The sequence below is a fragment of the Ursus arctos genome, unplaced genomic scaffold (genome assembly GCF_023065955.2).
Source record: "Ursus arctos isolate Adak ecotype North America unplaced genomic scaffold, UrsArc2.0 scaffold_6, whole genome shotgun sequence".
In the NCBI taxonomy this organism is placed as follows: domain Eukaryota; kingdom Metazoa; phylum Chordata; class Mammalia; order Carnivora; family Ursidae; genus Ursus; species Ursus arctos.
In genome coordinates this window covers 18,739,182-18,766,683 of record NW_026623078.1, presented here as the reverse complement: position 1 = coordinate 18,766,683, position 27,502 = coordinate 18,739,182, and the positions used below count along the sequence as shown (strand labels likewise).

At 39.8% G+C, this 27,502-nt stretch overlaps 1 protein-coding gene across 3 annotated transcripts in view; it reads left to right on the top strand.

Annotated features, from left to right (window-relative positions):
• CA8 (carbonic anhydrase 8) overlaps window positions 1-25,793 on the top strand; it is an 81,620-nt gene extending 55,827 nt beyond the window's left edge. The window contains exons 8-9 of one of the 3 annotated variants that reach the window (XM_026516436.4): window positions 6,076-6,245; window positions 24,792-25,793. In XM_026516436.4, coding sequence (XP_026372221.1) covers window positions 6,076-6,210 — 135 coding nt within the window. In that variant the 3' untranslated portion in view covers window positions 6,211-6,245; window positions 24,792-25,793. Of the gene's footprint in view, window positions 1-6,075; window positions 6,941-24,788 lie in introns of those variants that run through there. The other 2 variants (XM_026516435.4, XM_026516434.4) reach the window with 2 other exon arrangements.
• The last annotated feature ends 1,709 nt before the right edge of the window (window positions 25,794-27,502 follow it).

The window sequence follows — 27,502 nt, the reverse complement described above, 5'->3', positions numbered from 1 at the left end:
TTAAGGATTCCCTTGCTAGCATGTTAGTGCATGGGAATGTTACTGCTGAACTCTACCGTGAATGTTAACTGGTGTTCTGTAAATGTGAGCAATAACGTTGTACTCCCCTGTCGACTAGCACGTTATGCCAAAATTCAGAGACAAATCACTGTGCCTGCCTTTGTGTCTGGCTGGCTTCAAAGGGAACCTTCCTTTCTATTGTCCCTTTGAGTAAGGCCAGTGACAGACTCTAATAACCCTAACCCACCAAGTCATGTTCCTTGATTGTTGGGAAAAGCCCCATCTTCCCAATTGGGAGCCACATCCAAAGGGATGTGTATTGGAAGGAATAACATCAACTGCTCTCGAAAATAGATGACTTTCCAATTAGCTGCAGGTTTTTAAGAAAAAAGATTTAGGTAGTATTAGCACCAAGCTCTATTACAACAGCTGTTCAGAGAGCAGGGGTGTTAAAGTGTGCACGCGTGTGCACACACACATACACGCACACACATATTAAAATGCAATTTAGAGTGATTTTGGAAAAAAATTATAATTTTAAGAGAACATAAATTAGTCTGTTCTTGACTCAAATGTTTCACTGTTGCTGCTCATATAACTTCAGAGAAAGCAGAGCAAAAATAGAAAAGGTTCAGAGAGGGCAGTAAAAATGAGACGGACCAAAGGGAGAGATGGGATTCCAGAATTTAGACCAAGAAAAATTGAGACCTCTCATATTATTGCTCTTAAAGAGGAACAGAGACAGAGGGAAGGATTATAAAATATTATTTGTATATAGAATAACAAAAGGAAAGGCAAATAGTAGGTAGAGTCTGCAGAGCTGAGTATATATAAGAAATATTAAACTTTGTATTGAAGAGAAAAATGTTTCCTTTAGATCATAGGGTTAATGTATGTAAATTAAGCTGCTGGGTATTATTATGAAAACAATTGGTGTCTTGAAATATACCATCTGCCATAGGATAAGAATGTCTGCACTAGCCACATTAAAGAAAAGGCTCTAAATCATCGTAGTTTTTAATGAAATGCACAGTAGCTCCATTAAGGAGGAGTCATCTGCTGTCGACGTGTAGTGCTGACAGTTAGGCCTATCATGGAACATTCACATCTTCCTGGTACTCAGAATTCTAGAGGAAGCCTCTGCTCAGTTGAATTTTTTCATCTTATTCTTGGTTAGCATATACCATATGCTAGGGGAGAAAAACGTGCAATTGGATGGATTTGAAGGAGTGTAATTTTCTTTTATTTTGCTGTGATCTATAACTGTTAAATTACTTTTCAATAAATAGTGGTCGAAGCATTAAGAAGCTGAAGGAAAAAAAATTTTCAGCTGAATTGTTATGTTTGGAGATGAGATTCCGAGAACAGAATAAAAAAATACCGAATATCATCATTACATATTTCTTAGAGGTTGAGAATGGGACACTTCCCAGGACAGCCCAAGTAAGGGCATGGTGTATGCTTGGCCGGTGGGATCTGAGAGCCCACCTGCTCCTGGGCGACCAATGAGGTCTGATTAGGTCCAGGACTCAGCAGCAGGGCCTTTCTTGTCTCTATGCTCCCCACATGGGTTTTGAGGGGCTGTTAACCCTGAAGACCCAAGTTGCTGTGGGACCACCGCATGGTCATGTTTGAAAATGATTTCAGCGGATTGGGAACATTTGTTGTGAATTTTCTTCTGCATCCGTGATTCTCAAACTTGGGTGGGCTTGTTCGAACACAGATTGCCGGACCCCACCCCAGAGTTGGTGATCCAGTAGGACTGAGGTAGGAACTTATTCCAGGAAGCACACTTTGAGGACCCCCATTTCTACTGGCATTTACCTCCATGTGTAACTTAGAACGGCACTCTAACACCAGAATGCAGAGTTTCTTAAGGGAAGTGTTGAATATCCAATGGAAACACCACGTGAGCCACATATATAAGATTAAAATCCTAGTGGCCACAATAAAACATTCTAAATATAAATAGCTGAAATTAATTTAAATAGTGTATTTTAATCCAGTAGCCCCAAAACCATTTTAACATGTAATGAATATAAAAAATCACAGATGGGATTGTTTACACGGTTACTTCATGCTAAGTCTGACTTCCAGGGTGTGTCCTGCATTTCCAGCTCATCTCAGTTCAGACCAGCCTCATTTCAGACGCTCAGTGACCACACTGAGAAAGCGCAACTCTAGATTCTCTCTCCTGGGACGCTCCCTCTTCCCTTTCTTAAACTGTGTGGTTTTTAGGCACTTGGAATTTTGGATGTATTTCCTCAGTGTCTCCCATGATGGAGAGCACCTCCTCTGGGGTCACGAACTCTAGACTGTAATTCCTGACGAAGTTTGCGTATGTGTGGCTCATTGGTCACAGCCCTCAAGTGAAGATGGGAAGACCCGTGGCGGAGACCAGGACTGGGATCGGAATAAGGGAAGGTTGGCATCAGTCTTACTGGGCAGAGGATATTCTCTTCTCTGAGCTCTTCCTCAGACAAATCAGGAAGATGAGACTAAGGAGTCAGTGACAGAGGTGTTGGTTTATGCATGAGAAGTCTTAAAAAAAAAAAAAGCAATGATTTTAGAAAAAAAGTGAGATAGTGGGTTGAAGAAAATGAAATAAACAGAAATGGTAAGACTGAGTACATAAAAGGTGGAGAGTCCTATCAATGACATATAATCTCAGTATATATATGTATTTATGGACTATTTAAGGATAGCTGGCTTTTGACTCTTCCTTGATTGCTGCCATAAAGAATTATATTACTCTAATTCATGTATTGTCATTGCCTGATAATAAAAGAAAATAAGATGAGAACGTTGACTTTGATGTGTTCTTTTTCTCTTTTGACGTGGTAACAGAGATGCAATTGAAAAGAAGTCTGTTAGAAGATATGCACAGGAACTTGGGAACTTTTAAAAATAATTAGTGCCAAACCCCAAGTCCTGTTAATTAGCACTTTAAATGCACTCCTAAAGAAAGCGGTTTTAAAGCTGAACTTTGAATAATCTGGCTCGTGAGTCAGTGAAGGTTGGAGTCAATGCTTTAGACCAAGTGGAGTGCACGCCTGATCCAGAGAGTAGCTATTCAACACTGCTGCCTTCAGAAGACAAGCATTTCTCCCCGAAGCTTCGGTCTCTGTACTCTCTCTCTCTCTCTTTTAAATTGGTTAAAAACCAATAGCCATGTTTAAGTAGAGTAGCATTAAAAATTGACGAAATCATCCCTACTGATACGTGTGATAGGGATAGTCTCTGTACGGCCCTGACATTTGAATTTCCTTGCAGACTTTCATCCTGAAACATTATTCCGCTCGTTTCTCACTCTCTCTCTTTTCAGTGGGAGATAACGCGCTTGAAACCATTTGAAGTGACTAAAGGTTTTGAGGGGTGGTTACTTCAGAAAAATTGGCATTTCAGAAAGACGTGTTTTCCCCTCGATCTCTGTTGATGTTTGAAGTCTTCAAAGTGTTGCTATGATCAGAGAAAAACATTTCTTGTGAAACAGTTCTCTCCAAGAATGCAGTAGATTTGAGACTGGCTGGCTGTGGATTCTGTTCGTCTGTCCTAGAAGAAGCTGTTGTCACAGCGTTTGCTTCAGGCTGAGGTCTGGGGCTTGAGAGATTTATCGTCAGTTCAGAATATGTAAATATAAAATTAACCTAGCTTTAATGTAAGTCTCAAAGTCAATCAGAAATGGAGTCTTTCTTAAAATATGCTTAGGCAGTGCACTTTCTAGTCCCCGTTGCTCATCAGCGACCCCGTGCATGGTGTGTGGATCCTACTTGCAGCCATTATGTGTGATGACACGTAAAGGGGGCGCGAGGAGGGCAGGACTTTCTGTTTCCTCAGTCAGTTGGTTTATTATTTCCTGTCTACTTTTTGCATAGAAAATTGTAGCTAAATATTTATCGCAACATGCTGAAAGGTTTGACTTCAAAAGAAGTTGTGCCAGTATCTGCTGAACACTCCTGTGTGCTGTGGAAGTATGCTGAGTGATTCTCATGAATTATCTCGCTGCTTATACTGTCCTTGCAAATGCTATTATTGTCATCCCTTATATCCATGTGAAAACTGAAGCTTAAAGAGATGATGTAGTCTGGCCATTTGGGTCAGAGCCAGGGTGTGAACTGGGCTTTTTAAAATTTTATTTATTTTATTTTTATCTTTTGTAGAGATTTTATTTATTTATTTGACAGAGAGAGAGAGCACAAGCAGGGGGAGTGGAAGAGGAAGAAGCAGGCTCCCCGCTGAGCAGGGAGCCTGATGCAGGGCTCCATCCCAGGACCCCGAGATCATGACCTGAGCCAAAGGCAGTCACTTAACCAAGTGAGCCACCCAGGCATCCCTGAACCGGGCTTTTGATGCAGAACCCAGCTACCTTCACCTCCATATTCTCCTGTTTGAAAAAGCCTGGCTGGGTTCCTTTCCACTCCATGCTTAGACAAAACTCAGTAAAAATACATTCCACAAATAATGACGGGGGATTCTCATGCAGCCTTGGCTCTGGAAGTTTTCCAGGTGCAGCAAACAATAGGTGATGCCCATTTTCCCAACATAAGATCCCAAGAAGGTCTAGGGAAAAACCACTGTGTAGAGTAAACAGCTAATTGCTTATGTCACTAGCACTTCTGTAGAAGGACAGCATGCAGGTATTATAAAAAAGCAAACCAACAGGGCAGTGCCAGGTGGGTCAGTCTTATCCCATGTAGGGAAGTCAACATTTAGGGAAATCATTTGGAGACATGAGAAAATAAGATCGTAGAGGTTAGATTTCTAACTTGCATTCTGATGTAACAAGCGACTTCCTTTTCCCTCAGCTCTGTTTCCCAACATGTATAAATAGTTGGAATATTAGAATCCTGTGAGAGTCCATTCTTTTGGGGCCTGGGAACCTCTTCTTAGGAAATGCACATGTAAAATTTTGTATTTCATTCAGGGGTTTCATGAGCTCTTAAAGTCTCGGGGAGTTTCTAGACTTTTATTAGAACCCCTAATTCGTGGCTCTCCTGCATTTCATTTTAGTTCTTGGAGGGCAGATTTCCGTGGCTGTGCTATAGGAAGAACTTTTGTAGATAAAGCCCTGTGATACACACCTGGCGGACTTTTGGGGGATCGATGCTGTTTAAAGCACATTTGTTCCACATCCTGAGATATATGGAGGATACAGGTTATACTGGGCTGATGAGAATTTCTGAAGACGTGGCAGTGGAGTTGGGAGAAGAGCAGGTGGACTTGGACTTGTCAGACCCAACTAACGTGGAAACTCTCTTAATCTTTCAGTTTCCTCTTTTGTGAAAGGAAGGAAGACTGTGTGGGGCATTTAAGTGAAATGGCAGACAGTGAGTCCTGTAGATAAATCGACTGATGGGAATGAGTCTGGGGAATGTTCATCACGTTTGCTTGTTGTTCAGCTCCTGCTCGGAGGGTCCTGGCAGGATATGGATTCTTAGGAGGCTTGGGACTCTGGGACTCTCGTAACGAGTAATGAGAATCCATGGGATCTGGGGAGGCCATCTGAGAAAGGGAGATGAACGTGAAAATTGATATTGCTAAGGGAGGAAGTTGGGCTTACATTTGTGGAAAGTTGGAGGGCTTCATCGGACCTGTGCTCTCCAAAAAGCTAGAAGAGCAACTGTGAGAGTCTTGTGATGAAGGACTCCTCCGTCTGATAAGTCTAGGGCCTAATCAGTGCTAACATACAGTAATACTAGAACTCATTAATTAAAGCTATGCTTGGACCACTTACTCATTTGTTCGCCTCTTCTTACTATGTAACAGACAGGCACGAGAGCTTTTTGAGAGGTGTGTTTCATTTTGGCATGAACAAATCCAGCAGGTTTCTGTGGCTGTCGGGGTTGTCTGGAGACCTTACTATCTCTCCTTCCGCTGTCTGCATTCCTCGTGCAGCAGCGATGTCTAATGTCTTAGGTTTGGAAGGATTAAGTACGTCTTACTCTCTTGGAGATTAATTTTCATTTTCTTTTTTACAAACTGTTAAAATTTATGCATATTTTAAGTCACTTAGGAAACTCCAGTCTTGTTCTTGTCTAGTAAGTAATCAATCTGTTTTGCTGTTTTTATTTTCAGATCGAAGAATTTCGAAGGCTGAGGACACATGTGAAGGGAGCAGAGCTTGTGGAAGGCTGTGATGGGATTTTGGGAGACAATTTTAGACCCACCCAGCCACTTAGTGACAGAGTCATTAGAGCTGCATTTCAGTAGCCAAAGAGAATAGGAACAAGACGGTCTTCATCTGGGTATGTGCAGATTAAGTAAGGAAAATGGGGCTCCCAGTTACATAAACCTGTCACGCCAGAGTTGTTCTCATGGTGATCCTGATAACTTAGCAGTATGAGTGCACTTTCTTTCGATAAAAGTGATGACACATTCTCAAGCCCTATTAATTACAAGTCAGGTGGCTTTAAAAAATTCATGCAGTTTTGAAAAAGAACCTCCCGTCCTTGTATTTTCCCACCAGAGCAGCCTTTAATTCCCATTTTGCTCTAATACTGGCCTTCATAAGGGGAGGAGCCCCAAGGCAGAGGAGTAGCCCCTCTCTACTCAAGGTAGAGAGGTAAAGTCCTTTTTAGTGCTCCCTATGCTGCACCCTTGAAATGGCAGCAGTCACCTCCTGATGACTGAGGAACATAAAGGGAGCCACTGGAGGGGTATGTGAGCCTCGGAGCTTGACCTCGTCTACTGCAGATTCAGTCCTCTTTCCTGGGGTAGGTGAGGGCAGATCTGGCCTGCATTAGAAAATCTTTGTCCTATGAAGTGCTTTTATTTGATAGATCAAGAAGCACTAATTAGGTATGCGAATATGGTACGTTTCTTTATTGACTGAAATATAATCTATGCATTTTAATATATTGGATTCAATATATGTATACCTTACCCCCAACAAAATAAAACATCACAGACATGGGAAGGATTAAATATACATAAACGACTATATACTGGATTATTTCTTTACCTTGTGAATTGCCTAAGAGTGCATACATAGGTCAACACACGTAGCTGGCCAACCACTGCTTCCCACAAGAGGAGAGCATCTGTTGGAAATTACGTAGATAAACAGGACAGAGCTTGGACTTGGTTTAATGGATCATGGTGAGTATGAGCCCACATACTGTGCGAGTGGAACAGTAAAGACTGGGAGTCACAGATGAAGAGAAATTTCTGGCTTCGAGCAGCTCAACAGTCTCTTGAGCTAGACAGTTGACATTGGAATTTTCAAAGGTGATCATTTTGTCCATGTGTTCCCTAATCCATTTTTCTTGCCTCTCTATTATTATGATACCATTTATACCCAGTAGTCCATCCAGACTGTCTTTTTTCTTTTCTTTTTTTTTTTAAAGATTTTATTTATTTATTTGACAGAGAGAGAGACAGCCAGCGAGAGAGGGAACACAAGCAGGGGGAGTGGGAGAGAAAGAAGCAGGCTCATAGCGGAGGAGCCTGATGTGGGGCTCGATCCCAGAACGCCGGGATCACGCCCTGAGCCGAAGGCAGATGCTTAACCGCTGTGCCACCCAGGCGCCCCTGTCTTTTTTCTTATGTGAATGTGCTTTGCTCATACAGTCCTTCCCGCCCCTCCTATCGCCTGTTGAAATCCTAGCTACCCTGCAGGCTCAACCCAAATCCTGTTCTCAGCATGAATTCTCTGCTTCTCCCTTAAATTGTACCTCTCTATTCACTTTCTTCGTCCCATTTATCTATTTGTGTATTTCTTATGTTCTGTGTTACAAACTTTTGAAGGACTGAAACGTGTTCATTTTGCTTTGAATCCATCATGACACATAACACTGTGTCTTGACTGTCTGTTGGCCAGTTAGCAGTTCTTTAGAGCTACACATAGCATATATCAGCCAGCCACATGCCCGTCATTCCCTGACTCTCTGTTTCTGAGTTAGCTGGTACAGTTCTTCCTCTTCTGATTTTGGAGATGGTGAGGCTAGGCAAAGTTACTTTGGTAGGACTGAGAAGGGACTTTCAGTAATTCATTTGTGGTAACACGAGGGAACATAACATCCAAGACTGCTTTAAGCTAAGCCTTATGGTGGAGGAACTAAAGAATTCAAATTATATTTGATCAAAAATCATTACTGTGTGATTGGTTCTGGATATCCAGAGGTCAGAAGAACAGATGTCTCTGCTCTCAGAAAACTTGGAATATCCTGTGGGGAGCCTGACAGTGGAAAAATAAATACTTCAAAAAACATACAACTACAACTTATAATAAATCCATGAAGGAGAAGAACCAAAAAAGGCAGTGAAGGAGATTTCAGATAGAGGCAATATCTTTTGCAAAGGCCCGGAGGGGCTACTCCGTGTGGAGGTAAGAATTTGATGCACTGGGGTACACAGGAAGGCCAGTCTGGGGTGTAGGAATCAAAGGGGCAGGGCTTTTATCTTGGAGGCTCTGTCAGCCACTTGAAGACATCTTTATTTTGCTGTTGATGCATTGAGAACCTCTAAAGACTTCTACTCAGGGGTGTGGCCTGATCTCATGTACATTTTCAGTAGATCACAGTAGCTGCAGAATGAACAGATGGGATTTTAGTGGGCCAGGGGCTGGAGCAGGGAGATATTTTAGAAGTCTGCCGGATAGCCAAGGTGAAAGACACAGAGACTCGAATACTAGACTAGGAGCAGTGGAGATGGGGAGAAGTTAAAATATGTTAAATAGACTTTGAAAGTGATACCTAGTTGATGGTGGAGAGAGATGGAAATATCAAAGATAACTCGTGGGATTTGGGGGCTTTAGAAACTGCGGATGAAGTGCCTTCACCGAACGACAGCAGGAAAGCCAGGGGAGACTCTCGGAAAGTTAAAGAGTTGAGTGGGGGCTCGTTGAATGAGAGATGTCTGTCAGTTGCAGTAGTGGACCCTTCATGCAGCTAGCTGGAATTTCAAAGGCGGAGATCAGAAAGGAGGTCTGAACTGAATGTGGGAGTCATTGAGTCCTTGGCCTGGAGCTTAGATATACATGTATCACGTTCTAAGGCTGCATGATTGTCTCATTAAGCGTTCACAAAATTTAATGTGAGATTTTATAGATAAATTCACAGAAGCATGAAGAAGTTAGATCATTGGCCAAAGTAATGTCGTCTTTGAGCAGCAGAGCTGGAAATTGGACCCAGGCAGCCCGGCTGGTAGAGCCCTTTTTCTTACCCACTGCCCGGCAGAGGTCACGGAGCGTCCCCAAGCTGGCAGGGAGGGTGATGTGAGGAGCAGAGATGCCTGTTGCAGCAGGCTGAGGTTGAGTGGGAAGGGAGGAGGAGGGGTACCCTGTGATTGCAGCTGTTGATGAGTTGGGTGGGAGGAGAGCAGAAGGCTGTTGCAATAGAGGGGGTGAAGGGATTGAGGGACACTTTATTTTTTCATCTTTTAATTTAAAAAATTTTTTTAAAAGGTTTATTTATTTATTTGAGAGAGAAAGAGAGACCGAGAGAACGTGTGCGTGCCTGCGCCCGTGGGGCGAGGAGCAGAGGGAGAGAGTCTTGAAGCAGGATTTCCCACTGAGTGTAGAATCCGACATGGGGCTTGATCTCACAACCCATGAGATTGTGACCTGAGTTGAAACCAAGAGTCAGATGTTCAACCAACTGAGCCACCCAGGCACCCCATGGGGGAAACTTTTTAAACAAAAAAACACTAGCCCTTGTCTGTATGTTGGGGTAATGAGCCAGTCGATGGGAGGTGGTGAAGATGCCATTTCTTAGGGGGGCTAATGGTAGCTGTGAAATCTCTGAAGACTTGAAAGGGGATGGAATCTGGGGTGCCTCGCTGGCTCAGTTGGAAAAGCATGAGCCTCTTGATCTGGGGATCTTGAGTTCGAGCCCCACCCTGGGGGTAGGGATTACTAAAAAAGAAAGGTAACGAAATCCTAAGCAAATGTGGAGACTGCCTTTATTATGAGAAGGGACACTTTCTGGGCTGTAATAGGAAGGGAGATGGAGGTGGTGGTTTGTAGATTTAGCGTTTCCGTGACTTGCCTTTATTATTTAAGGAAGAACGGGGCTGCAGCTAGGAGAGGTGAGAGGAGGAGGGAAGGTGGGAGACTGGAGCAGAGGGAAGTGGGGGTGCGGGGGGGGCTCACAGGAGCGACCCAGTAGGAGGGGCAGGCGGGCCGGCAGGAGGTGCATTGAGGTTTGGTGAATGTGAATTTATTAATTTCTCCAGTAGTGTACTCTCTGAATATCTATCAGTAACTGTAAATGACACTTTTAATGAAATCAGATTATTGCCTTGAATTTTTGATCCGTATCTAACCCTAGACCAGAGTTGTCTTTCCCTAAATATCTAAATAACCATCACTCTTTTATCTCCCCCTCATGTGCACACAGACTGAAATGTCGTTGATGAGATTATGTGTATTTCAGATGCTCCATATTCCTTATATGATAGGAAGATAAGGTATAATTTTTCAAGGCTTTAAATTAATTACGACCTAGGTCTTTTAAAAGGATGGATTTGCATCCTTATCTTGGTGACTGAGATTACTTAAAAGGGGTCACTTTCACCAAAATTCCTAAGAATGGGGCAGGAATTCTTTCAAAGCCAACTCCAGTTCTGACTTCATCCTTCTATGAATACATTTTTGACCCTTTTATCTTGAAATGTGTAATACAAATCTAGTCATAGTTCTACATAAAAATTATATTGGGAAATCAGACTTATGGATGTGTGCTTTTTATTTGATATTTAATAATGCCCTAAGGCAGGTAATTCAAATTTTTATTAAAGTGAAATGATTTGACAGTCAGACTTTGAATTTAATGCATGAATGTTTCATTTAAGCTCTTGGAACTGAAAAGGAGAAAAAATTTTTTTTCTGGTGGTTCTCTAAAAAATGTTCAAAATAATTCAGATTTATTTTAGCTATGTCTTACTAAAATAACTTTAGTTTTTGGACTTAAAATGACTTTTTTTTTTTTTTTTGCATGACATGTCTAGACATCTGGAGGGCTTTGATAACCAAGACTTATTATTTCCATGAATAATCTGTGACTTTTTATATTACCATTTAAGAAGTCTGAACTATGGTTTTATACTTGTTTAACGAACTAGCACATAACTCATCCAGGTGCTGGAAATTCTTTAGCTTGGCATCGCTAGTTCGGATTTCTGGGAGCCAGTGGACATGAAATGATCCTTTACGCACAGAATTTTCTGTATGAGAACCAAATCTTCATAATAACAAACAAAAAATAAGACCAAAGTTTTGGTCCAGTTTGCTTGTTGCTCTTGGTATCTTAATATTGGTACTTAGTTCTGATGAGATGATTACTTGCCTGTTTGTTTCATGAAGTTTTAGCCCATTATTTAAAGCTTTTCCGACTGTTCAAAGGCTTGTCTGTTTCCCTGTAACTCAGATATTGTCAGGCTGCACATGCGTACAATAACTGTACTTAGTTATAATTATTTATTTTCTGTAAAACCAATGCCACAAGGCGCTTTACACAGTTTCCTTTCTTCCCTCCTAAAAGGGGGAAGAAATCTAAACATGCCTCCAAGTAAATTAGGGGAAAAAACAGAAGAAGAAGAAAAAAGAGGGTTATTGACCAAAGGACTCTGAATGATCCCTTTATCAGGCTTGCCCTCATTTTTCTTTCTGGGTCTTTGAAGCCATCCTTGACCGTGTTGAACTCTTCCCCCCATATACTTTGGCAATTAATAATGTTGTCTTTTTAGCTTTAATAATGCTATTGCAAGCATCAATTTCTTATCCGTTCTCTTTTATAACGTAAAGAGTTATAGGTGAGAAGAGGATAAGGCATTCTAGAAAAGGAGGGGCTATGCGGGGAAAGGGAGAGTGTCAATTCTGAATGACCAAGTAGGGAAAAGCTATTATTCTGCCCGGACAAATGGAAAGCTCAAAGCCATATTTTCAGTCAATAGAACTTGGACTTTTCCTCACTCTAATAATTTAACTTGGTGCACAGCATTAGGGTGAGAAATGAAAACTCGATGGATATAGCTCTTTTCTATTTACTGTATCATACAGAATTTCTTGAAAATGGAATGGATTTCCTAAAGGATTTCAAAATGATTTCAGAAAAAGGCCAAAATATCAAGGGTGCTCAACCTGTCTATTATGTTTCGATTATGTGATATAAAAATTGTTATTAACCCAAGAATGAAAAGCTTCAAAGCTGTATAGGCATTTCTTCAAGATGACTCAACAAGGAACATCCCTACTTCCCTGTTTATCCTTTTTTCCTTGTTATGTTTTAGAAATTTTAATGATTTATTGTGGATAAAAATTGCAGAATGATTTGGATATTTTCTCTCCCCCTCCCCCCATGAATTCAAAGAAAATTGTGTTTAGGAGGAAGAAAAGAGAACATTGTACAGTCCTGGGCCACTTGTATGTTGAACATTCATATATTCTGATACCTTAAATATGCTAGGTTTCATGATTTTAAACCTAGAGCATATATTTCCCGTAAGAAAATTACTGAGACCAGGTGATCTCCTCTAAACATATTCTCTTATGCCTTTTGCATCACGGGTGCTCGTTTTTTGTAATTTCCTCGCATCAATTTTTTAGCTCAATTTTTCCGCTTCGAGACTAATTATTAAGAAAACTGTGCTCATAGGAGGCATTCATTTCAGTTTCCTCCTCATTTATTTGCTGTCCATTCTCTTGAGTTTCTCTTTTTCCTGATGGAGTTTACAGAGACTTAGGAAAGCAGTCATTCTGGAACTGGGGAGGTATAAAAGCTCAGTCCTCAGATGGACCTTCCAGGAGGCCACTTCCTGTTGGAGTCCTCACAGTTCAGCCTGTGAAGAGGCATGCTGTCTTTGTAGGTGATTCTCCAAACCTGCAGTTTCTCTTCCCATCAACTGCAGACGACCCATGCATTTGTAGTCCCAGACCAGGTCTCTCTGTTAAGTTCTAGTATTGAATGCCCAGCTGTCTGTCTGACTTTTCTTTTGGATGTGTCAAAGACATCTTAAACTCACTATATATGAGAGTGAGTTTATGATCTTTCTCCACAGACCTGGCTCTCTTCCAATTTTCTTAGAAACCCGAGTTATACTTGACAACTCTTCCTCATCTCACCTCGCGTTTCCAGTTTATCATCTAGTTTTGCAGATCTGCCTCCCGACAGCTCCCAAATCTGTCTCTGGGTCTCCATCCCCAACATCACACCCCATGAAGTTCTCCCCATTTCTCACCTAGACTGTCACAAGAGCACGCCCCTTCCACATAGGATTATTAAAGAAAGATTGATAAAAATAAAAGACATGGAGGACGTGGTGCCGTCAGACTTGCGTGTCAGCTGTGATTGGTTGAAAAGAACACTGACTCCACCTCTGAGCACAGTGGGAAGGAGTGCTGTGACTAATTGGCTGCACCTGCTGTTGGGAGTTTGGTGGTGGTGGTGATTGCCATCCATAACGAAAGGTACTGTTATTGGCATCTGACTTAAATGTTCGCTCTTAAGGTACAGAGTCTTTTGAAATGGGCTTTGGAACACCTATCTGTATGAGAGCTTCTGACACGTAGCTAGGTGTTAGCAGTTATCCAGGAAATATGGAAGCATGATGAAATGACTGAAGTCCTCCTTTTAATATTTTCATGTTGTTATATAATAGTTATGGTCCTGACGATTCTATATAGCAAATTGCTTACATATAGCAAAACCTGGGGAATCTGAAATCTCAGCATGGAATTGAAATGGCATGAGGGTGAGGAAAGAATTATGGCGTGACAGTGAGGAAGAAACTACCCCAGACCTCTCTGTTAGGGATAAAAGCCATCTCCTGAAGAAGGGAAAAGGGTGAGTTAGAGAAGAAACCATGGAAGAGAAAGATAGATATTGATCAAACTCTCAAAAGTGTGAGAATGTATTTTCAAATATTTTGAGTAAAAATACGCCATAAAAAGTTGTTCGTTTAACTGTGTCGGTCTTGGAGGTGTGTGTGTACGTGTGCAGGTTTGCCTTATTTTGGGGGATACTTCAGTTTTAGTTAAACGAATGTTCCAGTTAAAACTGGTTTTGGTAACATACAAAGCTAAGATAATCTAGACAACACCCAGTATCTTGGGGCAGAATCTGATGTATTTGTTAGGTAATGTGGAGGTTTCTCTGACCAAGAAATTTGCCACTAGGTAGGTAACACCGTCTCAAAATAAATTGTGAAAACAAGAAAACCACATTGGTTTTGTATGGGTCTATTTTCCATTACAGCCCTTCTTTAACCCCCTTCAAAATTTCGGAATTCTTGTTTTACTTTTAGTGATTAGAAACTCATAAAGGGGCTTGTCTACAGGAAATATTTAGGACATCTTGGAAACATGGAGTTGAACTGGACCTGAAAAAGTTACTTAATCTAGTCATCTGCCAGAGGAGGGCTTCAACTCAATTATTTCAGATGGCTGCTCCCCTTATCTATAAGCAAGCAAACAAACCTTTGTTGTTGGAGAATATCTACTTCAGACTTTTTTTTTTTTTACTCCTGTATAATGCAAAAAGGGGAAAAAAAAAAACCTCTCATGAAACAGTCTGTCTGTAAAGTAGTAACTAACTTGGAATGCCATTTTGATAGTAATGTTTTTATGGTTTGCCATAAATAAATATTTTTTATTAATGTAACTGATTATATTCCAAATTTATGTTTTTCTTCTGTTGGCAGCATGTGAGAATTCCTATAACCTTTATGCTGCAGAGAAACTCATCTAGTCACTGATGCGAATGTTCATTCTGATTTTGGTACAACTAATGATTCTCTAATGGTATCTTTTCTTTAAAGAATGATTATATTTAGTGGGTCCCAGCAATAAAAATCACTGTAATGAGGAATAAAAGATTGTAAATAAGAATAACAATGTTATTAATCATCTAAATTAGTCAGTTATGGCACATTCCTGTACCTGAAATATTTCCATAGGAAATAATGCTAAAATCCACATTTACTTATAATTAGACATAATACAAACCTTTTCTCATTATAATAGTTGCCCAAATCCCAATTCAACTTAATTTCATTGACTTTGATTTCTGGACTAAAAGCATTAAGCTTGAACTAGTGAAAAATGTATAATATGTGCATTCAATTAAGAAGTAATTAGATACTCAATCACCCTTATAACACACTAGGGATTAGGGAAGAAAGAAGAAAAATGTGACTCACTGTAGTGTATAAAAGTTTTGTTAATTGGTTTACTGCTAATTGAGATTGAGAAAGTGTCAAAGTATCATAACATAGGTTTGCTACTGAATAACCTTAAAAGCGAAGTTTAATGTTTTATGATGCTCTGATGCAGAGTAATGTAGAAATTACCAAGCTGCACGATTTATCTTAAAGTTCTGATTAAAGTTTATGTATTCATTCTGTTACACATATTAGCGAGTGGTGGGAAGAAAAAGAATGAGTGCTTTCTTACAGTTCAGACGTGGTGCTGTATTTTATCTCATTTAATCCCTACAACAGTCCTGTGAAGCCTGTGTTTTGATTTACGGTTTAGAGATAAACCAAGGCTGAAAGAGGTTGAGTAACTTGGTCAAGGTCACGGCCAGTAAAGTACAGAGCAAAGATTCAGACCCAGGTAGGTTTAACTGCAAACCCGGAGCTCTTGCCACTACACCACATTTCAGATAACAAAGGGCAGAAAGTTATGAAGTCCTTGTATATCTTTGCCTCCTTATCTCTTAGATAATTTCCTGGAAATGAGATTTCTGGGAAAAAAGGACACTCATGTTTTCATTTTTGGTAACATACTGCTAAAATACAGGGTTATGATAATGAGGCTTATGCTAATGATGCAGGCTGGCTGGGTTCCTGAGGACCCAGAGTGGGTCCCATAGGACCAGCTAACCTGTCCTTGGCTTGGTGCAGGATGGAAAGCAAACTCGAGCCAAGAGGAAGTGAGAGCAGAGTTTATTGAAGACATAGAGCGAGTGCGGATACAGAGTATCTGGGAGACTCGGAAAGGAAAGGAGAGGAGAGTGAGTCTCGTCGTTGCTCTGGGTCTGGGGTTTTTACTGGGGATTGTGGTCCAGTGCACATGTCTTCTCAGGCATCCGGAACAAAGATGAGTGTTTAGGTGTCCTCCATAAGTCACGTATGCTCTCAGTGAGTCGTGGTCTTGGAAAACGTTCATGATGACCCTGCTTGGTCACTGCTAAGATGTTATCTATTGGGCTGGAAGACTCCAGAGATATCACTAACTGCATGACCTCTGCAAGTGGGTTGAGACATTATCTGTTCTGTGAGGCATGTGGAAAGGGGGGGGGGGTAGGTCCTAGCAAGAATAAAAGCATAAGGAGCAAAAAAAAAAAAAAAAAAAAAGCAGTTTTTCGTGGGTCCCTTTATGTATGTATGTATGCTTGTACCATTGATTGAATATTTTATAGAAGGTGTTTCTGCCAATTTTTTTAATCACTCAGTATACTTTCCACCTCTTTTTTGTCTCCTCTTTCCTCCTCAATTTCTTGATATGTGTTCATCTCCCATCTGCCTCTTGAAATTGCCATGGCAAGAGTCACCTTTGATTTCTTTCTTTTTTGTTCTTTGTTCCGTGTCTCTAAATGAGATACATGTTCGTGACAGAAAATTCGAACAATATAGAACAAAATAAGAAGCAATGTTTTCTCAAACCCTCCTGTCAGTGACAGCCATCACCAGGACTGCGGTGAACATGGAGGCCCCATTGCATAGTGGGGATGTCTCGGGTTCCATTTGGACTCCACCACTAATTAGTTGTGTGATCTTGAAAAAGTTACTAATATCTCTAAGTTATTTTTTTTTCATCAGTTAAAAGAAGTCCAGAAGTACCGCATAGTGTGATTGTGAAGATACAATGACATAATGTAAAGGGCTTAACATGTTTTTGGTCCATGGAGGAAGTATTCAGTGAATACTTACCTTTATTGTTATTTTTGTCCATTTGATCTCTCTTTATGCATTTAACTTCTATGGGATATATAGACATAGAATGTTCCTTATGGGATTAAATTCAGGCTATTTTTCTTTTTCTTTTTTTTTTTTTTTTAAAGATTTTCTTTTTTTTATTTTTATTTTTAAGTAATCTCTACACCCAACATGGGGCTTGAATTTATAACCCTGAGATCAAGAGTCACATGTTCTACTGACTGAGCTGGGCAGGCGCCCCACAGGATTTTTTTTTTTTTTTTTAGGTGGGCTCTATATCCACTGTAGGGCTTGAGCTCATAACCCCGAGATCAAGAGTTGCATGCATGCTCTACCAGTTGAGCCAGGCAGGTGCCCCAGGCTATTTTTCTGTTTTTTTTTTTTTTTAAAGATTTTATTTATTTATTCGACAGAGATAGAGACAGCCAGCGAGAGAGGGAACACAAGCAGGGGGAGTGGGAGAGGAAGAAGCAGGCTCATAGCAGAAGAGCCTGATGTGGGGCTCGATCCCATAACGCTAGGATCACGCCCAGAGCCGAAGGCAGACGCTTAACCGCTGTGCCACCCAGGCGCCCCATTTTTCTGTTTTTCTATCTGCTTGATAATATATCTTTTTATGCCATTGAGTAGATATATGCCATACTTCTGAATGATTACCTTTTAAATAAGTTACCTTTAAGTATGTACCAAAATTTTATTGAGCTATTCCTCTATTATTATTCAGGTAGGTTATTCACAGTATTTTGCTATCCTCAATGATATTGTGGTTGATTTATGCATCTGTTTCCTTAAAAAATTCTTAGTAATGAGATTCCTGGGTCAGAGAGTTTCAATTATTAGTATATATGTATGCAAATTGCTCTTTCCAGGAGTTGTATCCGTTTATGCTTCCACTAACCACAGTTCTCCTCACCTTTACCACCATTAACTATTTTCAGATTTTTCATCCGTGCCCATCTGACTAAAAAGGATAAACATATGTTACAGTATTAAATTCCGTGACTGCGTGGTGGTATTCCTGAAGTCCCTCTCCTGTTCCATCAACCTGCCTTCTTATGAGCGTTGCTCGCAAAGTTTGTGGCATTAGTGTCAGTTTCAGTGTTTGGTAGGATAAGATCCCTTACCTGGTCCCTTCTGCAGAATTGTCCTGGCTATTTTCACATGCTTAATTCTTCCAGAGAAGCTGTAGGATCATTTTATCTGAAGGGTCGAAATAAGAAAGAGTAAAACAAAGAGGGGGTGTGAGAAAGAATTTGAGAAAAGAAAAAAAAAATCTTGCTAGAATATATTTCATCTGGATTGCATTGAATATAGAGAGTAATTTAAGGAGAATTGGTGTCGAATTTTCCTATCAAGGAACAATGCAAAGGTCGGTGCTTGGTAAAGTTTTTATGTTCTTCATTCATTGGATGGTTCTCTCCTCACTAGACTTACTACAGGGTGTGCATTTGGGCTCTCGAGTCAGCCTTGGGTGTGGCTGGACGGGGAACATGGCACCGCCTTCTGCTCCACAGCTTGGGCAAATTAATGATACTCAGCCTCAGTGTCCTCATCCATGGGGTAAATATACTAAGAGTATTACCTCCCAGAGATGCTGTGAGGACGAAATGAAATAAGGTAAAATGCACAGCACGGTGCTTAGCAGAGGGTTAGCGTTCAACAAATGTGAGCTGTTACTATTATTGTTTTTCTTTTTTTTCTTTTTTTTTTTACTATTGTTACTGCTGTCATTATCGATTCTGATTAGCGTCATTTTCCATTATATTTTTCTATGGGTTAATATTTCTTCATTGAACAAACAGTTGCTTAGGTTTGTCCTTGGCTTTCTTAACTGACCTTTCACATAGTTTCCAGTAACATTTTAGCTGATTATTTTGAATTTTCTAAACAGACCATGATCACATTATGTAAATAATGACAATCGCCTCCTTTCTAATTTCAATACTTACTGCACCATACAGTACTTCCAGAATAATGTTAAATAATCTGGCACCCCTTTCTTATTTCTGATACGCTTTGACTTCTTTTTCCAAACACAGTGGCATTTTCTCACACTCTTTTATTTGAATCTTCAAATGCATTGGACACCCCTGACCTCTTCCTTTCTCTTCCTCCTTTCTCTCTTTATTTCCTTCCTCATGACCTGATGGTGTTATTAGTGGGTATATTGGGGGAAAAAAAGGTGGCCATGTGTCCTTGTTTGTCATGGAAGGACATTTATTTTTAGCCTTTTGGTTTGTGTATGATTGTATTCTAAGGGCCGTGTGAAAATGAAAACATCATCAGACTCTCCCCAAAGGGGCTTACAGCCTTCTGTTGGGAGTAAATCATGGCTAACTCCAAATTAAAGCAGCATGTGAAAACTCCCCCGAGAAGGTGTTCTTCTAATGTACAGGACAAAAGACCATTCTGAAAGAGAGAATCCTCATGTCTAACATATCACTCTTTCTTTCTTTCTTTTTTTTTTTTTTTTAAGATTTTATTTATTTGAGAGAGAGAGCACAAGCAGGGGGAGAGGCAAAGGGAGGGGCAGAGGGAGAAGCAGACTTCCCGCTGAGCAGGGAGGCTGATGTGGGGCTCGATCCCAGGACCCTGGGATCATGACCTGACCAGAAGGCAGATGCTTAACCGACTGAGCCACCCAGGGACCCCCATCCTATCTCTTAAAAGATTCTTATTTTGGAGATTTTACCCTGAATTATCCTACTTAGGGAGGGAAACTTTAATGTATTATCGGTGAGCTGAGCCAGACTAGCACTTAAGTCAGCCCTGGGACCTGCGGTGGCCTCTGAGAAGTAGGGCACGGGTGCACGCGTGCCTTTTTATTATTTTATTATTATTTCTTTTAATTTTACATGCTTGTTTATTTTTGATAGCTTTTCAGGAAATTCTCCCAGTAGTGATTTGATTTGCACTCATTCCCTAGGGTCTCTTCATAGAAGGTAATTTAAAGTTCAGAAATACTCACATGTGAAAGATAGCATCTGTTAAAATTATACTGAAATAACAGATGATTTAGAGGGCTTCTTAGGATATGGACATACTTCGGGGTCTCGTTATGAACAGTGATCATCATATGATAGAATGTTCTTTTTTAGAGTTAAGCTTTCTTATTTTTTATATACACATAAATGGGTATTTGGAAGAAGTCCCAAAGGGGAGCAAGTCAGTCTAAGTGCCTTTGTATAATGAAAGTATCATTTCTTTATATGGTTTTTCTGAATAAATATATATTCTGATTATCAAGTAATATAGTTATGGTAGAAACTTGAGAAAATACACAAATATATAAAAATGAACTTTTATATTAAATAATGATAATCCACTGAACATAGGCAATTAATTTTGTTTCTACCACAAATTGCATTAAAATAACAGGAAAGGTTTTTTGTTTTTTGTTTTTTTTAAGTGCACAAACCTACAAGGATAGAGAAAACAAAAGAGACAACAGCAAAAATATTTTGGAAGCTGGAAGCAGATGGTTGTGAGGTAACAGACTTAGCAGATGTGAGGAACAAGCCTGTTTACGTGACAATCTCTCAAAGTCTCAGGAATTGGTGGTAACAGATAATCTCTAGATGTTGGAGTGAGAGGAGACTGAGATCCTGTGTAGCGGTTAAAAGCTGATGAAGAGAGAATCTCCCTATTAGGGGACCTAGGTGCAATTGAGTATTAGGGTAAAATGGGGTAATTAAATAATATCCTCATGCCTTATGTTCTCTCCTCCCCCACTTGGCCTCCAGGACACTGGCAGAAAGGCCTTTACTCTTTAGACAGGGGGCAGGGAGGGACTTTCTGGAGAATCTGAGCAACTGCTGCGACTTCTTCAATGAGATGGCCCAAGTGGTACCTTCTGTGGTGAAGGCAGGACTGAAGGTGAAGGCAGGCTCTGTGTGCTCAGAGCCTCCACTCCGGTTTTTTGTTTTTGTTTTGTTTTTGTCTCTTTGTTTTGTCTTTTTTTTTTTTTTTTTATAGCGGTTGTTCCCATTCTTGGGTATGAACAATTAAGGACATTTGAAGAAGGTGTATATTACATAAGAGCCCAAAACAAATAGAAGAAGGCGAGACATAAGAAAGAATACTTAGAAAAAGTTCAAAAAAGGGGTCATTCATATCTTCAGAGAGGCAAGGGAAGAAATTGCAACCATGAAATGGGAATTGGATGCTTTGAAGAAAAGGAATATTCTAAAAAGCTTTTGGAAGTGGAAAACATGATAGCAGGAATGAAAATTCTGTAGTAGAATCAGAAGACAGAACTGAAATTTCTTAGAATGTAGACCAAAAACAGGAGATGAATAAGAAAATTGGCAAACCAATGCAGGAAGTCCATTATCCAAATAACAGGAAAACTAGAAAAACTAGAGAAAATGGAGGAGAGGAAACAGCAACAAAATCACTTAAACATTTTCTCAGGATTCATGGACATACAGTTGCAGTTTGAAAGGACCCATTGAATTTCCAGCACAGTTGATCAACATGCCCCCACAGCAAGGCACTATCATTGTGATATTTCTAGACACTGAGGGACGAATTTCAGAGAGAAAAAACATTGGAGGAACCTGGAATTTGAACATCAGACTAATAAAGAGCAACACTGGAAGCTAAACGTCAAGCATGAATTCTGAGGGAGAATTACAACTCACCTAGAATTTTTTACCCACACTTCAAGTAGTCATTTTTAAATATCAAGATCATTGAAAATAATTTCCTAGGAAACTACTAGAAGATGTGCTTCACCAAAATGGAGAAAACGGGGGATTTGGGAAACAGGAGATCGAGCAAAGGAGACGCCTAGAACGATTGTGAAGTGGAGTTGTAGGGATGGAGGCGGTGAGTCCAGATGTGGACAAATGAGAAGGTTCTAGAACTTTCTCCAGGAAGATGAAATTGGTGGACTGCATGATATATCTTTAACTTCTTGAGAGTCAGACGGTTGGGAGGTAGTTTTGGACTGAGTACCTAGAAAATCAAGGTGGAAAAAACCCAAGATAATTATAGCTATCCACTCCAGAGGGGAAAAAGAAGTGCAGGGAAAAAATGATACATTAATACACATAATTCAGCTCTGGATAAGATTTACATCATCACAATAATAAAAAGGATAGAAATTGACCCAGCCAAAATTACTATAGAACGGTATTGTAAGGATGGAGTGAGGGAAGAGTTTATATGTATGTGGGTGGTGTGTGTGTGTATGTGGGGGGGTGGTCTCTGACAGGAGGAAAGAGGGTCACATCTTCATTCTCCATGGGGAAAGTCAAGAGACAATACTAAAAACTGAAAAGGAGTGTACAGTCACATTCTTTAGCTCTGTGGTGTTAATAAAATAATCAGTTAAAAGAGTTGAGGGAATTGGTGGTATAAGAGACAGGGACCTGCTAGTTTTCATAAACGTAACGTTCTAGAACTATTTAACCTTTTATGTGAATGTGTACTTTTGATAAAATTTTAAAAATTAAATAAAATTATATCATAAAGTTTCCCCTGTCATTTTGTTATACTTTTTTATGTATGTACACACACACACACACACACACCACACTCATGCATGTACACACACTTGCATGTTCTTGGAGTGTTTGCCATGGGCCAGATATTGCATTGGACCTTGGGAACACAGTGCAAATGAGATGAAGTGTAATTTCCTTCCATGAAAACTTTCTCTGAAATTCTGAAAAGTAAATTTTGAACACATGCTATGGAAAATAATAGACCATAGTGTAGTTCAATTTTCAGCTAGTGTCTGTAGAATCAACCGAAATCCTTACTAGTAGCTCGATTATGTGCCTGGGACTCACTGTTGTTCACCTTTTTATCTGTTGTCCTACTACATTGTCACACAACCCTGTGAAGTTTCCATCTGGCTCTGCTATCATCTGAAGCTCAGAAAGGGCAAGTCGATTGCCTAAAATCTCACAGCAAGTTGGTGGCAGAGCTGGGATTGGAACCTTGGTCTCCCTGATTCCAAATCCATACCCCAGATTGTGATCAATTGAAATATTTTCCCAGGTAACTTGGTCTCTGAGTGAACATCAAGCATCTGTCCCTGGGGGAGCTAACATAAAGATCATCCTCCCAGTGCCTTGTAGAGGAGAAAAAGCTCAGCAAGCAGGGGGCATTATTATCTTTAGATTCTTCTTGAGGGAGATTTTAGCAGAGTGAGTACCTAAATTTACCAGGAAGAGCCCACACTCTGGTAGATTAGAATTCACTTGGCATCTGTTGAAAACCATTTACATCAGACCCTTAGAACTTCAAAATGAACGAGACACCAATGGGCACGTGCATCTGTTGCACTCTTAAAATGCTTTGTGTTAAGACCTGAATTTGTATGATTAGGGAGATCACGTATTAACTATCTTTTGTTTAATTGGTATTTTGGACCACTATAGTTTAGTTTTTAGAATGGCTTCATATATTCTTGAAATGAAATTTCATTACTTGATAAACTTGGAATATATATTCCTGTAGACTGGCCTTTTCCAAATGTGTTCTGCGGAGCCATTAAGATACCGATTAAGGTGTTTGTTAAGTCAAGAGCTGATTGTCTACAAATTCGGAGAATCCTGGATATAATAACCTCCTTTTGGAGATTTATAGTCACATTAGCATGTTAGAGACTCTGAGGTGATTTTGTATAGAAAAACCATATATTGCTGTATTTAACCAGAGTTTTCAGTTTTTTTTTTTTTAACATGGATTCATTTTTCCAACTAATTTTTACTTACATGGAACACATTTTAGGAAATGGGGGACCCCAGGTTATTTTTCTTTTGCAAAAAATGTATACATCATGAACTTTAGGTTCCTTTTAGCTCTGAAATGCTGTGGCTTCACAATTTTGGTCGTCAGTTTCATGTGAGTCACTTTGACTTACAATTTGCTGGGTTATAATTGTCAAATATATGCACAAAGTCCTATTTTACCTTTGAAGTTCTATCTGAGATCTGAAAGATTTGATTAGGATTCAATATCTTCTTTGAAAAATATACCCCACATTACAAATACTTTCTGATAAATTGTTCCAGAAATTGCACGTATCTCTATGTACATATGCATACGTGGGCAGACATGTGTATGTGAGTATGTACAACATATCCATACACATATGGCATATGTGGACATTTTTCAAGTACTCTATCGTGTCCTACTTTATTAAGGAAGGAAGTCATTTAATTGCTGCAGTGACTATCCTAACATAAAAACTTAATATGATTGGATGGTTATATCTGTACAATAAGCTGCTAGGAATATAATTTCAAGTCAAAGGATATGCATCTGAATTTTAATAGGTATTTATTGTCCAGAAGAGTGGACCAGTTAACGTGCAGCAACTATATGAACGTTGCTTTCGCCACTCCCATCGCTGGCAACACAAGTAGATGTTATTGAACTAAAATCTTAGCTGATGTTGTTTTCCTAAATGGGAAATCACGATCTCAAAAAAGCCTATTGTTTCATGTATTATTTTGTATTTATTATTATCCATTTATTTAATAGAATTGCAAAGTTCTTTGGGGGCTAGCAAGAAGTGGTCTTTGGATGCAATCAGCTATCATCTGCGATTAATATACATGAAATTAATGTAAGTTAACAATAACTTAAAGCTGAACTTTATTATGAAACATGTTTCAGAAATTTTTGGTTTAGCAGTTGAAGCATTTACTTCAGGTGAAAACACTTACTTCTGTGAAGTTTTGCATTAGATTTGGCCACAGAAATAAAATGATGGTAGACTTTATGGAAAGAGTGCAGAGATGACAAACTCGAGTGTGAAGATATTTTTGAAATTTCCACATTTTCTTATGAAATCTTGAGTTTTCACTGTCTCTTGTTGGACTGCAAAAAAAGACTTTTCAGTCGGCTGTGGAGGGATGTCAGTAACATAATTGATTCATTCTTTTTGCCTCGAGGAGGAAGACAATGATCCTACAGTGCCCTTCAGTGAGAAACGGAAACTTTGGACCTGCAGCTTCAGTTTGTCCTCAAAGCCTGCATTGTCTGTCTTCATCTAATCCAGCTTTGATGGACATCTGTGACCGTTGGCTGTTCACATGCGCTAATGAAATGTTAGAAATGGCTGTACATTCAAAAGAAACCCGATACTGTATATCCACACCACTGCTGCTAGGATTCAGATTTTTTGCACATACTGTTTATTGCTTATGTGTAGAAGAAATGAAACTAGTTTTCAGAGTTGTTATTAATATGAATATATATCATGTATTAATACTGAGTCAGGAAAAAGACCTTCCCAGTGTTAGCGATCCTTCATTTCCTGTCTCCAAGAGAAAATGCACTCTTTCGGAGAATAATGTAATTCTTGATAATAAAGAAGAGTTTTGAACAGGAGCAGCATACGGCTTGCAAATGGAATGTGAAGGATTAGTAAAAGTCATATCTCATGTTGCTTTTCAGTCCTCATACCACAATTAATGTCGGGCTGGTTATTATACAAAACAATTTGGGAATTAATGTAAGAACAAAATCACTTTATATATTTCTCAAAGAATCAAATTGAATGTATGAATCTAATTGTATTTATTTGACAGATTAGAAGCTCTGGTTTCTAGGAGTTTGAGAAAGGCATAAAAATGGGATAAAAATTACTTGGGTATAGCATACCAGAAACTGCTTTATTTTCCATGATAGAAACATAAATTTAATAGTAACCTATAATAATTCAGTGTTGTACATTTTGTAAGATCTTAAAATATTTTATTCTATGGATTTTACTTCAGTATATTGAGCCATTGCTTTCCAAGATAATCAACAATATCTTTAATTAATTTTAAGTGCTACTGGCGAATGTAAGCATATGCTTAGAAGCAGTTAGATGTGACAGAATGAGATAATTTATGTAAATCAGTAGAGTGCCTGGCACAAAGCAAGTACTTAATAAATGTTATTTGTTATAATTATTGTTGTGAAACTAAAGACTTCATAGTCCTAATTTGGAGGGATTTGGGGATGCAAAATATCTAAGTTAGAAGTCATGCAGGTGCAAGAAGTATGTGTTGTGAGACTTTAGATGTGTTGGGTAGAGGCTGTGATAACGAAAGCATTAAATACAAACAAAAATCACACCGAGAATCCCTGAAAATGACCGCAAAGGAAGATCCTGGTAGAGTGTTGTGCAGGGAGAGAAAGGACGGGTATGGCAGCGGAGTGAGGGAAAGGGGTGGGGGGGGCTTGCGAAGGTTAGGGGTCGCCCTGAGCCCCGGACCATAGGAGGGCAGCATCGGGCAGAGCCTCTGAGGAGCAGAGAGAAGCCCTGGGTTCTTCTTCCTTTCTGTAGTTTCTCGTATGCAAAAATGAAGAAATGGCAAAGCGTGGTTGCAAAAACTGCAGCATAAAGACTTCTCTCCTAGCCTAAAACACGCCACACACGTGCCGAACATTAGTCGTAGGTGTCGCCTCATTTGTAGCTGACATCCAAAGATGACCTCCAAAGATTTCGTTTTCTTGTGGATGAGAAGCCAGTCGAAAGGCGCCCTGGCACTCTTTTGGTAGAGCCCGTGTTCGGGCCTGAAAGCGGGGTGCAGGCGCCCGGCCTCTGCCCCCATGCGCTTGGTACTGAGCAGTCAGAGGGTTGGTCTGGGATTTAACTTCCGGTGCCTCCTGTGGTCTCCAACCATCTGTCTCTGAAAAACACAAGATAAGCATAACAATTCAAATGACCTTTAGGGAAATACCTACTTGCCCGTATTTTTCTACCCCATGTTTTTTAATTGAAGCAATCAAATTTATTGATCGTCTATCTTTTGGGTCAAAAGACTGACATGAGCTACTTGATTCCGCTCCTGGTGTATCCCTTGGTGAGGTTCGTGAAGACTTACTAATCTTTAACACAGGAAACCCTTTCTTCCTTCCACACTTCGGTACCTCAGACTCCGAATATGAATACTGGTGAGAGTGATGCTTACGCAGGAATGAATTTGAAAGTGTAATTTGTAAATCAACACAGATGTAAATAACTGATCTCAAATCTATCCTGCTTTGAGGGTGTCTGGCAAGCAAAGTAGAAGGTATGTCATGGGCCCTGAAATTGAGGAAGGAGCCTTCCAAAGCAAAAGTGTGTGTGGGGGTGGGGTGGGGGTGGGGGGTTAGCTTGGGATAAATGACAAATTTCACGGGTCTTGAAATGTAATTTAGGGTGGATTTGTTTACCTAACAGGAAAAAAAAAAAGCAACAAACTGAGGTGCTTTTTCACATAGCTTACACATCTGAAAGCGTGTCTGACTCATGGTGATTAATGTACCTGATGGTGTGTAAAGTAATATCGTCCTCAGAAGGTTTGTCAATTAAGATAATTTGAGTCTTTTTCCTTGTTGTTGGTCAGTCAAGCTAAAGGCTTGCCCATAGTGTTGCTCCTTCCAAAGAACCAGCATTTGGTTTTGTTGGTTGTCTCTACTGTGTTTCTATTCTCTAATTCATTAAGTTCTTCTCTAATCTTTATTTTTTCCTTTCTGCTTGCTCTGGGTTTGGTTTGTGATTTTTCTAGTGTCTTAAGGTGGAAGATTAGGTTATTGGTTTGAGATTTTTTTTTAATAAAGCCATTTACAGTTATAAAATCTTCTCAAAGCATTACTTTCTGCTGCATCTTATAAGTTTTGCTTTCTATGT